The sequence below is a fragment of the Malania oleifera genome, chromosome 7, assembly GCF_029873635.1.
Source record: "Malania oleifera isolate guangnan ecotype guangnan chromosome 7, ASM2987363v1, whole genome shotgun sequence".
Taxonomy (NCBI): Eukaryota; Viridiplantae; Streptophyta; class Magnoliopsida; order Santalales; family Ximeniaceae; genus Malania; species Malania oleifera.
In genome coordinates this window covers 7171521-7184975 of record NC_080423.1, presented here as the reverse complement: position 1 = coordinate 7184975, position 13455 = coordinate 7171521, and the positions used below count along the sequence as shown (strand labels likewise).

At 39.6% G+C, this 13455-nt stretch overlaps 1 protein-coding gene across 1 annotated transcript; it reads left to right on the top strand.

Annotated features, from left to right (window-relative positions):
* The first annotated feature begins 10045 nt into the window (after window positions 1-10045).
* Window positions 10046-11162, top strand: LOC131160111 ((S)-hydroxynitrile lyase-like). Its single transcript, XM_058115453.1, has 2 exons — window positions 10046-10162; window positions 10584-11162. The coding sequence occupies exons 1-2, from the start codon at window positions 10046-10048 to the stop codon at window positions 11160-11162; spliced, it is 696 nt and encodes a 231-aa protein (XP_057971436.1).
* The last annotated feature ends 2293 nt before the right edge of the window (window positions 11163-13455 follow it).

Genomic DNA, 13455 nt, shown 5'->3' with positions numbered 1-13455 from the left:
GTGTGTACAAGGCCAAACTTTGCACATGCAATGAGAGTTGTGAGTAGATTCATGAGTAGGCCAGGAAAGCAGCATTGGGAGGCAGTCAAGTGGATTTTGAGATATCTAAGGGGTTCATCAAATACATGTCTTTGCTTCAGGGGTGCAAGTTTGAAATTGCAGGGTTATGTAGACGCTGATTTTGCTGGTGATAATGATAGTAGAAAGAGTACTAAGGGGTTTGTATTTACTCTAGGTGGTACAACTATATCTTGGGCTTCAAATCTACAAAAGATTGTTACTTTATCTACTACAGAAGTTGAGTATGTTGCAACAACTGAAACTGGAAAGGAGATGATTTGGCTACATGGTTTCTTAGACGAATTAGGTAAGAAGCAGAAGATATGCATTCTACACAGTGACAGTCAAAGTGCAATTTTTCTTACTAAAAATTCGGCATTTCATTCAAAGTCGAAGCATATACAAAAGTAGTACTTGAGAAGATCTGTGGATCTAAGAACCTAGTAGACATGTTGACTAAGGGTGTCACTATTGAGAAGCTGAGGCTGTGTGCAGCTTCAGTTGGTCTTCTAGCTTGAGGATAGGAGAATGAGTTGCAGGGATGAGGGATTGTTCCTTTAGAGGATTGCGATTGATATTGGTGTTTCAACTAGTTTCCAAGTGAGAGATTTTTTGGGTTTTGTGGAGCCTAGTTGCATTTGATCTGGATGATGACTTGACCTTAATTTCTTAATGAGAAATTTCTATCTTAAGGCTTAGTTCATGTAGCGAAGGCTTGGGCTGTTAGGCCCAAGACGCAACACTCATGGACTAAGCGGCCTAAGCTGTACTCGTGGGGGTCCGAGGGCAACGTATTGGGAATTAACAAAAAATTCTCGAAACCTAAGAGAAACAAAATAGAGAAAGAATACACACCAAAGAAAAATCAATCACACGCACAAGATAGTATTTACGTGATTCGACAATTTTGCCTACTCCACGGAGTTGCAGGGATTTCACTATTATCAGGAAGAAAAATACAGAGAGTGCGACTGTACAATGCTCTCTCTCTCTCTCTCTCACGAAGTGTGACCACTTTTTCTTATCACCAAAAAACAATCATTTTATATGTTGCACACAGGGTTCTAAATGGGCTACAAAACAGACCCAATCCTTCGCTTCATGGATTAAACCTTAGGATAGAAATCTCTCATTAAAGAAAAGTCGGGTTATCATCATCCAGATTGATCGCAATTAGGCTCCACAAAAGCCCAACACAATGCCCCCGGAAAAAATTTTTTAGGCCTATTTTTGTAGCCCATTGCCGTGCACAAAATCGCCATTATAGTGATTAGGGTTGATCAACCATCATACTTCGCGAGAGAGCAAGAGAGAGAGTATTGTATCGCCGCACTCTCTGTATTTTTTTTTTTTTCTGATAATAGTGAAATCCTTATAATTTCGTGGACATAGGCAAAATGGCCGAACCACGTATATATTGTCTTGTGCGTGTGATTGATTTTTTTTTTCTTTGATGTGTATTCTTTTTCTATTTTGTTTCTTACATGTTTTGAGAATTTGTTGTTAATTCTCAACACAAATGAGTACTAAAATTAGATTTTAGAAAATAAATTCCGCTATATAAGTTTGGGATAAATGGGGTATTTACACTCCCAATTACAATATAAATTTAAAATCATTTAAAAATTTAAATGACAACTATTTCTAGCTATCAAATGGACAAACCTTTAAACAAAGTTGGACCCTTTCCAAAAGAAGAAGAAAAGAAGAAGAAAAAGGCCGAGAAAGAGAGGAAGAAAAAGATGGGAAAGAAGAAACTAGAAAAGCTGCAGGCGACGGGGCATGCGGCGGGGTGAAGAGGCCGCCCAGAAAGAAACTGTTGAACCCACCAATTATGGATCAAATGGATTATTTAATTGGGTTCATATTTAATTTTTTAATTTTTCCTAAAATAATATGGATTCAAAGTTCATGTGTCAGTCTGTGAGCGGAACAAAATTATCATTAAAAATATAATGTCAATAGTTCAGAAGCATATAAAATTTTCTAGCTTGTTGAACCCACCAACAATTTTATTAGTGAGAAAATAAATACAAATTAAATGTTTTATACTTGCATGCATGTATATGCATAATTGGGGCTTACATGTATCTTTTTCCTCATCCATTCATACCCCAAATATCTGATTCACACCATTACTTTCAAACCCATCACCGCCACCACCGCCGCCACCACCACCACCACCACCACCACCACCACCATCATCATCATCATCATCATCATCATCATCATCACCATCACAATTATTATTATTAGAATCGAAGCAAATTGATGCTAATAGAGATTATGTTTTATATTGTATTATCTTCGCAGATAAGAGTTTCAAAGTTTGTTTCTCTAATGATTTTTCTATCCAACAAACTTCAATGTTGTCATTCAAATTTGTAATGACATTTTTCTTACAAACAAATTTGATATTTTATCAGCCCTTCATATATATTTTCCCTCCCAATAGTTTGTGGGTGGAGAATTTTCACATGTGATTTGCACAAAAGAAAAGTTGACAAATACCCAATCGACATTTCCTCAGCAAGAGTGATTAGGAATCTTTAAAATATTTATTTATACATTATTCGTTAACTATCGAGTCTTGAACTTAATTTTTTTTTGAATTTCTACAACTTTTATTGGGTTACTCCAACTTCTATTATTATTATTATTATTATTATTATTATTATTATCTTTTGCGCAGTTGACATTTAAAATATATTAAAGATTAAAGATCGAAAGTGTAGTATTCAATTCTTGCCCCTATTTGTTGGAAGGTTTGGAAGGGGAGAAATAGGTGTTACATTAACGGAGAGTAACTAGATCATAGAATTTGAATCTAGAAGATCAATAAATTGGGTTGTTCGGAGTATTTTCCTCAGGGAATTGTTATAAAAGTGTTTTAGATGCATTTTAAGTCTTCTGTGCGTATAGGGTTAGATATATAAACTATATTTGTAACCCTTGATCTATTCTTGACGAATTTGATAGTGAAAATTAGTCGCTTGCTCTCGTGAACATAGGCAAATCGTCGAACCACGTAATTTCTTGTGTCGTGTAGTCTTATTGTTTGATTTTATTCGAGTTATGTGTGTTTCCGCTCCGCATTCGAATCAACACCTTAGAAAATCATATTTTATTTATAAAAATTTTTAAGACATTTATTTTCTTGTACTTGTTTAATTTAAGAATTTAAATTTTTTCCTTTCAAAGCTTATTTTTTTTATCTTCTTTTTCTTATGTTTCTCTTTACTATGTTGTTGATTTTCCTTTTTATTTTTATACTCTTTGTATGCTTCAATAATTAATATTCTTGCATTTCAAATAAAAAAATATTTATTATGTAAGAACAAAATAGTGACATTATTATTAGGACAAAAGCCATTTACATCTTTTGAGACTTAGTAAAAAGATTCTCATGATATTTTAAAAAATTTCACAAATCTCTATTGACGTTATTTTGACGAGGAAAAAAAAAAACATTAACCTCTCTCGAGATTTCAAAAATGTCACACATTTTTGGACATTTAACTTTTGTGATATTTAATTATATTGCTCACTAATTTTATCTTTTTACTAAAATATAAGTGGAGGTTTTGAATGTCTTTTTTTTGATCAAAAGGTAAATGTATATTGATCAAAATGCATAACAAAATGCATAATTACAAGTACTCTAGGCATCCCCAGGTTGTTTGGAATTTTATTCCTCATCCAATTAAAATCAAAGAAATAATTCAGACCTGGACATACCCAGGGGCTATAAAAAGCCAATCAGATACCTATCAATACTCCAATAATCTAGATAACCTGAGAGAAGCTAATCAATGGAATACAAATTAAATTTTTCAAAGACCCTCATGTATGTGAATTTTTGTATTACATTAATCATTTTAGGAGAGGAAATGTAGTGTCCCTCAAATCTAGCTTTGTTTCTGAAGTGGCACAGGAAATACACAGAGGCAGCAAGACCAATTCTCCTTCCTGCAACCAGAAAATTCTTCCCTTTTTCTTCTTTACAAAGCCATTTCACTGCAACTTTAATTGTTGACATTTCCCTTTTCAAACCCAACCATCTTCTAATGTCTTTTTGACTAACCATAAGAGAGGTTTACAATTTTTAAACTTTAAAAGAGTTATGTGTTTTTTTCTACAAACTTAAGGGGAGGTTTCTAAGATTTTTAAAACTTTATAATCAATTCATATTTTTCATTAAGCCTAAGGAGATGTTAGTGTCTTTTAATTTATTATTATTATTATTATTATTATTATTATTATTATTATTATTATTATTATTATTATTATTATTAGGAGTAGTAAAAAAAATAAAAAATGCAACTCGATGCACAAAACTCGTATGTATGCAAGGTCCAGGGAAGGCATTGTTGAATTATGGCTCATTCTAGAAGCCTACCATTGCCATTGAAGTCTTCAATGGTGGGCTATTTTTCAAAGGTAGGTGATTAGTGGTTGTAATAGTGGTTTTTCCTAACCTATATAAACCCATCACCTCCATTTGTATTCTCATCCCCAAAATTGCCTACTTCTCTCTCAGGCACATTCTCTCTTCTCTCTCTCATTTTGTAATATTTCTACAATAGAGAAATATTGATTGATAGTGTCCGAGGACGTAGGCACAATTAGCCGAACCTCGTTAATTCTGGTGTTCTTCCTTTTATCTATTCAGTAGTTAACTTTTGTCGGGTATAGTTGTAGTAATATATTGTATTAATTACATGTCTAAGGAAAATTCTGTCTAGGAAAGAGAGATTTAAGCGGTCTGTTGTGACCCCCCACTTCCCTGGGAATTTACCTGGTGTAATTTTGCACAATTATTCATTCTCTATTTACCTGTACAATTGTAACTGTGATAAAGTTAGGTGGAACAATCTCTAGTTTCACAACAATTGGTATTAGAGCCAAGGTTATTCTTAGTATGCTCTGTGGTTGCAGCTTAGTCTGATCTTCCACATCAGAAAAGTTTTCCTTGGGCTATTGGCATTCCGCATCGGCAACTATTGAATAGCATTTATGGCAGATAGTGCAAAAGCATCCACATCAAACTCGTCTATTTTGGCAAGAACTACTGTGACAAATGCCAGATTTGCAGTGGAGATTTTTGACGGCACTGGTCATTTTGGGATGTGGCAAAGTGAGGTTCTAGACGCTCTCTTTCAGCAAGGTCTAGACATTGCCATTGAAGAAGAGAAACCAGAAGATATTGAGAAGAAAGAATGGGGGACCATCAATCGGTTAGCATGTGGTACAATTCGATCGTGTCTTTCAAGAGAACAGAAGTATGCATTCTGTAAGGAAACTTCTGCAAACAAGTTGTGGAAGGCACTGGAGGAGAAATTTTTGAAGAAAAGCTCTTAGAACAAACTCCATATGAAGAAGAGACTATTTCGCTTCACTTATGTCTCAGGTACCACTATGAATGATCATATCACCAACTTTAATAGGTTGGTTACTGATCTAGTTAATCTGGATGAGACTTTTAAAGATGAAGACTTGGCTTTGATGTTGTTGGGATCCCTTCCTGAGGAGTTTGAGTTTCTTGAAACTACTCTACTCCATGGAAAGGATAAAGTGTCTCTTGGCGAGGTTTGTGCTGCTTTGTATAGCTATGAATTGAGGAAGAAGGACAAGTTTGAAAGCACAAGTGGAGCCAACGAGGCTCTAGTAGTTCGAGGCCATTCACAAAGCCAGAATAGTAGAAAGAAAGAGAGATCCAAGTCAAGGTCCAGACCAAACAAAGATGAATGTGCCTTTTATCGGGAAAAGGGGCACTGGAAGAAAGACTGTCCGAAGCTAAAGAATAAAGGCAAACCTGATAAAGGAAAGGCCATCTCAAATGTGGCTGAGTACGAAGATGGAAGCTCAGATCTTTCGCTTGCTGCTACGCCATCAACTAGTTCTTCATGTATATGGCTACTAGATTCTGGGTGTAGCCATCATATGTGTCCCAATCGGGATTGGTTCTTTGATTTTAAAGAACTAGAAGGTGGAGTCGTCTACACAGCAAATGATATCCCTCTTACCACACATGGGATTGGTTCAATCCGCTTGAGGAATCAAGATGGATCAATCAAAATATTGACAGACGTTAGATATGTACCAAGTTTGATGAAGAATCTTATTTCTATGGGAACCCTAGAATCAAAGGGATTCAAAGTAACAGCAGAAAATGGAGTCATGAAGATCATCTCTGGTGCACTTGTGGTAATCAAGGGAATTCGGAAGAACAATAACTTGTATCACTATCAAGGTCGTACAGTTATTGGGACGGCAGCAACAGTTTCTTCTGATGATAAAGAAATAGAAGCAACTAGGTTATGGCATATACGCTTGGGGCATGCAGGTGAAAAATCCTTGGGACTTCTTACAAATCAAGGATTATTAAAGGGAGCAAAGACCTGCAAGCTAGATTTCTGTGAACATTGCATCAAAGGGAAGCAAACAAGAGTGAAATTTGGTACTGCAATCCATAATACCAAGGGTATTTTGGATTATGTTCACTCTGATGTGTGGGGACCTTCCAAGACAACTTCACTGGGAGGAAAACACTACTATGTGACCTTTGTTGACGATTTTTCTCGAAGAGTATGGGTGTATACTATGAAAACTAAGGATGAAGTGTTTGGAGTCTTCCTCAAATGGAAAAATATGGTGGAAACTCAAATAAGCAGAAGGATCAAGTGCCTCCGTACAGATAATGGTGGAGAATATAGAAGTGATCCATTTCTTGAAGTCTGCGAAGATGAAGGTATTATACGACACTTCACAGTGAGAAGTACACCACAACAGAATGGAGTGGCAGAACGTATGAATCGAACATTGTTGGAGAAGGTTCGGTGTATGTTATCCAATGCTGGGTTGGGTAGAGAATTTTGGGCTGAGGCTGTGACATATGCCTGCCACCTCATCAACCGCCTACCATCTACTGCTATTTGTGGTAAAACACCATTGGAGAAATGGTTTGGAATGCCTGTTACAGATTATGATTCCTTACATGTATTTGGTTCCACTGCCTATTATCATGTCAAGGAATCAAAGCTGGATCCGAGGGCTAAGAAAGCAATCTTTATGGGAATCACCTCTGGAGTAAAGGGATATCGTCTTTGGTGTCCAGAAACAAAGAAAATAATCTTCAGCAGGGATGTTACCTTTAATGAATCTACTTTTTTAAGAAAGGTGACAACAGAAAGTGTTGAGCAAAAAGATGGTGCTCCAAAATAGGTGGAGTTTGATAGAAGAATTGTTTACCTAGAAAATGAAGACTCTCCTATGGTAGAAGAAGAGTCGCCTGTAGAAGAGGTTTCAACCCAAGAACCTCCACAGCAACATGAATCTATTGCATTGAGTAAGCCAAAGAGAAAAATTAGAAAGCCTGCTCGCTTTGTTGACATGGTGGCTTACGCATCTCCAATTGCAAACGATGATACTCCTATTACCTACAATGAAGCAATCCAAAGTTCGGAAGAAGAAAAGTGGAGGGAAGCCATGAATGAAGAAATGTAGTCCCTTCATAAGAATCGAACATGGAAGCTTGTTAGTCTTCCGAAGGGAAAGAAGGCAATTGGGTGTAAATGGGTATATACAAAGAAAGATGGATTTCCTGACAAGAATAGTGTTCGCTACAAAGCAAGGTTGGTGGCTAAAGGCTATGCACAAACAGAGGGAATTGATTACAATGAAGTATTTTCTCCAGTAGTAAAACATTCCTCCATTAGAATCTTATTGGCTTTGGTAGCAAAATTGGATATGGAACTAGTACAATTAGATGTAAAAACTGCATTTTTACATGGAGACTTGGAAGAGGAAATCTACATGACTCATCCAGGAGGTTTCAAAGTTGCTGGAAAAGAAAATATGGTGTGCAAACTTGAAAAATCGTTGTATGGATTAAAGCAATCCCCAAGGCAGTGGTACAAACGATTTGACAAGTTTATGATGGGGCAAAAATACAGAAGAAGCAAATATGATCACTGTGTGTATTTTTTCAAGTTACAAGATAGATCTTTCATATATCTTCTTCTTTATGTTGATGATATATTGATAGCCTCCAAGAGTCAGACAGAAATTGACAAACTAAAGGTTCGGTTGAATAGGGAGTTTGAGATGAAAGATCTAGGCGAAGCAAAGAAAATTCTCGGTATGGAGATAAGAAGAGAAAGGAAATTGGGGAGGCTTTGTTTGACTCAAAAACAATATTTGAGGAAAAAACTGAAGCGTTTTGGTATGGATGAGAAGTCAAAACCTGTTAGTACTCCGCTTGCTCCTCATTTCAAGCTGAATACATCTATGTCTCCAAAAACTGAAGCAGAACGAGAATACATGTCAAAAGTACCATATTCAAGTGCTGTTGGTAGCTTGATGTATGCCATGGTGTGTACACGGCCCGATATTTCACAAGCCGTTGGAGTTGTGAGCAGGTATATGCATGATCCTGGAAAGGAACATTGGCAAGCTGTGAAATGGATTCTATGATACATTTTGTATACGGTAGATGTTGGACTAATATTTGAGCAGGATAAGCAAGGTGATCATAGTATTGTTGGATACTGTGATTCCAACTACGCTGGTGATTTAGATAAGCGTCGGTCAACTACTGGCTATGTTTTTACTCTTGCGAAAGCGCCAGTTAGTTGGAGGTCTACCTTACAGTCAACAGTTGCTTTGTCCACTACAGAGGCAGAGTATATGGCAGTCACAGAGGCTGTGAAGGAGGCAATTTGGCTTCAAGGATTGATGAAAGATTTGGGAATTGAACATAAGCACATCAAGGTGCATTGTGATAGCCAAAGTGCTATCCATCTAGCAAAGAACCAAGTCTACCATTCACGGACAAAGCACATCGACGTTCGATATCACTTTGTTCGAGAAATTCTGGAAGAAGGTGGAGTAGTAATCCAGAAGATTCGAACCACTGAGAATCTTGCTGATATGATGACAAAAGTGGTGAGTGTGATCAAGTTTCAACATTGCTTGAACTTGATCAACATTGTTGAAAATTGATATATTTGCGCTACAAGCGCGTTTGTAGACATTATGGAATCTATGAGAGATGTTAAGAGATGGAATTTCGCCAAGGTGGAGATTTGTTGAATTATGGCTCATTCTAGAAGCCTACCATTGCCATTGAAGTCTTCAATGGTGGGCTATTTTTCAAAGATAGGTGATTAGTGGTTGTAATAGTGGTTTTTCCTAACCTATATAAACCCATCACCTCCATTTGTATTCTCATCCCCAAAATTGCCTACTTCTCTCTTAGGCACATTCTCTCTTCTCTCTCTCATTTTGTAATATTTCTACAATAGAGAAATATTGATTGATAGTGTCCAAGGACGTAGGCACAATTAGCTGAACCTCATTAATTCTAGTGTTCTTCCTTTTATCTATTCAGTAGTTAACTTTTGTCGGGTATAGTTGTAGTAATATATTGTGTTAATTACATGTCTAAGGAAAATTCTGTCTAGGAAAGAGGGATTTAAGCGGTTCATTGTGACCCCCCACTTCCTTGGGAATTTACCTGGTATAATTTTGCACAATTATTCACTCTCTATTTACCTGTACAATTGTAACTGTGATAAAGTTAGGTGGAACAATCTCAAGTTTCACAACAGGCACGAACTACAATGGGGATGAGGTGTGCTAGATTACTACTTTATCTAAAAGTTTAAACTTTTAGGTTGTGAGTCAACAATGTATAAGCTTTAACACTCTCCCGACTCGTGTAGAGATAAACACACAATAAATACGAGCTCCGATACCATATTTGATTTCACTTTATCTAAAAACTTAAGCTTTTAGTTCGTGGGACAATGTATTTATCTTTAATGTATATAACTTTAACATGGTGAAGCTATACCAGGCCAAATACCCATGCCCCTCCCCCTTCCATGGATCTATAAATAGCCCAGCATTGAGCATCAGCCTCCTCAACCAGAGTTGCTCTATATATCTGTCTGCATATTTACAGAAACAAGAATAAAGGAAAATGGGGATGAAGAAGAAGATGAGTGTTGTGGTGAAGATTGTAGGGCTCCTCTGCCTTTCCTCCGTGCTCTTCTGCAATGCCTGCCGAGCAACCATTCGCCTCAACGATGGTGGCCATGTACGTATATACCTCGGTTTTAGCTCATAAATATGCTGCACGAATACGTGCATCGGCCTGCCGGCAAGCTTCATGTTTATAGCACGCATGGCTAATTCTATTTAAATCATACCGTGCGTATACATAGCATGCACATAGTGAATTTAGCTGTAACGAGAAGATGTATAAAATCCTGTCTATGAAATTTCAAACCCTCAAATTGGATTCCATTTAATTATAAACTTGGACATGAATTTATAAATTTGAAATTTTCATACTTAGTTGCTTCCAGTACAATACGACTTGGCTCATAGTAAATTTTGTTTAAATTTATGACATGTTTCACAGATGCATACGGGACGTGTCAACTAATGTTTCACTATATTTCGATTCTCAAAAAATGTATGTCTTTTCTCAACCTGAATTTCCTAGGTCTGTGCAGGGGGAGAAAAGCAACAGCACCGGAAAGCACTTCGTACTGGTGCATGGAGCTGCCCACGGAGCCTGGATTTGGTTCAAGCTCCGACCCATGCTGGAGGCCGCCGGCCACAAGGTAACCACCATGGACATGTCGGCCTCCGGAGTCGACATCCAGCCCATCGAGGCCATTTGCTCTGCCGATCAGTATACACAACCGTTGCTGAGCTTCTTTGAGGCCCTCCCCGAAGACGAGAAGGTGGTACTCGTCGGGGACAACATGGGCGGCATCAACGCCGCTATCGCCATGGACGCCTATCCGAACAAGATCGCCGTCACCGTCTTCCTCAATGCCTTAATGCCTGACACCACCCACGCACCTTCTTACGTCATCGAAAAGTATTCCGAGATCTACGACGATTGGGAAGACTCTGTCTCCTCCTGGTATCTCTGCGGCGAGAAAAACATATCCACCGTCAAGTTGGGCCCTCTGTTCATCGACACTGTTGAATTCTGCAGGTATGGAGCCGCAGACAGCCGCAACAACCAACCACCATCTTTGACACTGGAGATGGATGGCCACCTGCTCTGCAGGCTTTGTTGAATTTGCTAGCCACCATATTTGATTTTTTACTCCCTCTCATGTATATATATATATGTGCTGTGAGTTGTGAGATGTGTGAATTTTTGTGAGCTGCGTGAAGTGAGAGTGTGTGTATTGCAGAGTGCAGAGAGCAGAAAAGCAGAGAGGTGTGATAGTGAGAGAGAGTTGAGCAGTGGCTCCTCCGTGTATTATTTCTCCCAGATTATAGTGCAGTGGTGTGCTCCCGTGGACGTAGGTCAGTTTAGACCGAACCACGTAAATCCGGTGTTCATTGTGTGTGTTTCTTTTCTTCGTGTTTGTGATTGTTGCTCCAGGTCTATTTATTTCCCAACAATTGGTATCAGAGCTTTGGTCGGAGTAAAATCGCTAGATCGAGAAAAAATCCCGGATTTTGAGCCCCTGTCCAGTAGCTCAAAATTTAATTTTGAGGCTACCATCGAACTCCTCTCGCCGAGACGAAGCCAACGGCAGTAACCGGAGCTCAAATAGAGCTCAGACGAAGCCGCACGCGCCCACAACGTCCAAAGGACATTCCCACACGCCCTCACGCGCCTCCACGCGCCGGTAGCACGCCGGGAGTGGTCCTCACGTGCCCCCACGCACCGGTGAACGTCCGGCGACCAGCAGAAGATTGAAGACGCTGACGTCAGCGTCCACGTCAGCGCCGCGTCAGCCAGATCCCGCCACGTCAGCGCCAGTCAGCTGCCACGTCAGAGCCACGTGGCGCCAAGTAAGCCGCCACGTCAGCCCCCGGGGCCCACGCCACGTCAGCGCCAAGTCAGCAGTGGGTCCCAGTGCCACGTCAGCAGCGGACCCCACAGTGCCACGTCAGCAGTTGGGCCCACAGTGCCACGTCAGCAGTGGGTCCCACAGTGCCACGTCAGCAGGGTTGACCGAGGCTTAAGCCATTTCTAGGGTTTTCGACCGTTTCGGATCCAACCGTGCTGTCCGATTGAGCTAATTCCGTCTCTAGATCAGTGAATCGAGATGTCGAACCAGAAAAGCTCTCACATCGAGATGTTTGACGGTACGAACTTCGGTTTCTGGAAAATGCAGATCGAGGATTTCTTGTTTGGTAAGAAGTTGCACTTACCACTGATGGAGAAGCCGGATTCCATGAAGGAGAGCGAGTGGGAGTTGCTTGACCGAAAAGCCCTCGGAGTTGTGAGGATGATGTTGGCAAAGTCTGTTGCCTTCAACATCAAGCACTTGACAACCACCAAGTCCCTTATGGATGCGCTATCGAACATGTATAAGCAGCCATCAGCCGCAAATAAGGTACATCTAATGAAGAGACTGTTTACCATGAGCATGTCTGCAGGTGAAAGCTTCAACAGACACTTGAATAATTTCAACGAGTTGTCGGATCAACTCGCCTCGGTCGGGATTACCTTTGACAGTGAAATCCGTGCCCTATTAATTCTCAGCCAGCTGCCTGAGAGTTGGAAAGGTATTGTAACTGCGATCAGTAGCTCTGCAGGAAAATCGAAGCTGAAATACGACGAGGTTATCAGCATGATTTTGACAGAGGAGATCAGAATGTAGTCGAACAATGCCTCCACTTCGAGTTCAGCTTTGAATGTGGAAAGCCGAGGAAAGGGAAGCGGGCATGGACGATCTAACAATCGTGGCAGATCCAGGACTAGGAGGTCCAAATCCAGAGATTCCAGAGGTACTCAGGACACAGGTTCTTAGAGCAGAAAAGTTATTGAGTGCTGGAACTGTGGAAAGACTGGTCATTACAAGAACCAGTGTAGAAGTCAGAAGAAAGATACGAGGGCAAAGACAGAAGCAAATATTGCTTCCGAGAACGATGATTTGTTGATCTGCTCTTTGGAGAGCAAAAAGGAGTCTTGGGTGTTAGACTCTGGAGCTTCATTCCATGCCACTTGCAGCAGAGATTGCCTAGAGGAGTATACATCAGGTAATTTCGGTAAAGTATATCTGGGCAACGATCAACCTTGCGACATTGCCGGTAAGGGGAGAGTGAAGATCAAAATGAACGGGTCAGTATAGAAGCTGAAGGATGTCAGACATATTCCAGACCCGAGGAAGAATTTGATCTCAGTCGGTCAATTGGCAGATGAAGGTTATAACACATCTTTCATTGGTGATGAATGGAAGATTTCGAAGGGTGCATTGACAATTGCTCAAGGTAAGAAAAGTGGTACTCTTTATGTAACTCATGATACATGTATGTCTATTACAGTTGCTACAGGAAATGATGATAGCAACCTATGGCATCAACGACTCGGACACCTGAGTGAGAAGGGACTCAGGGTAATACACTCAA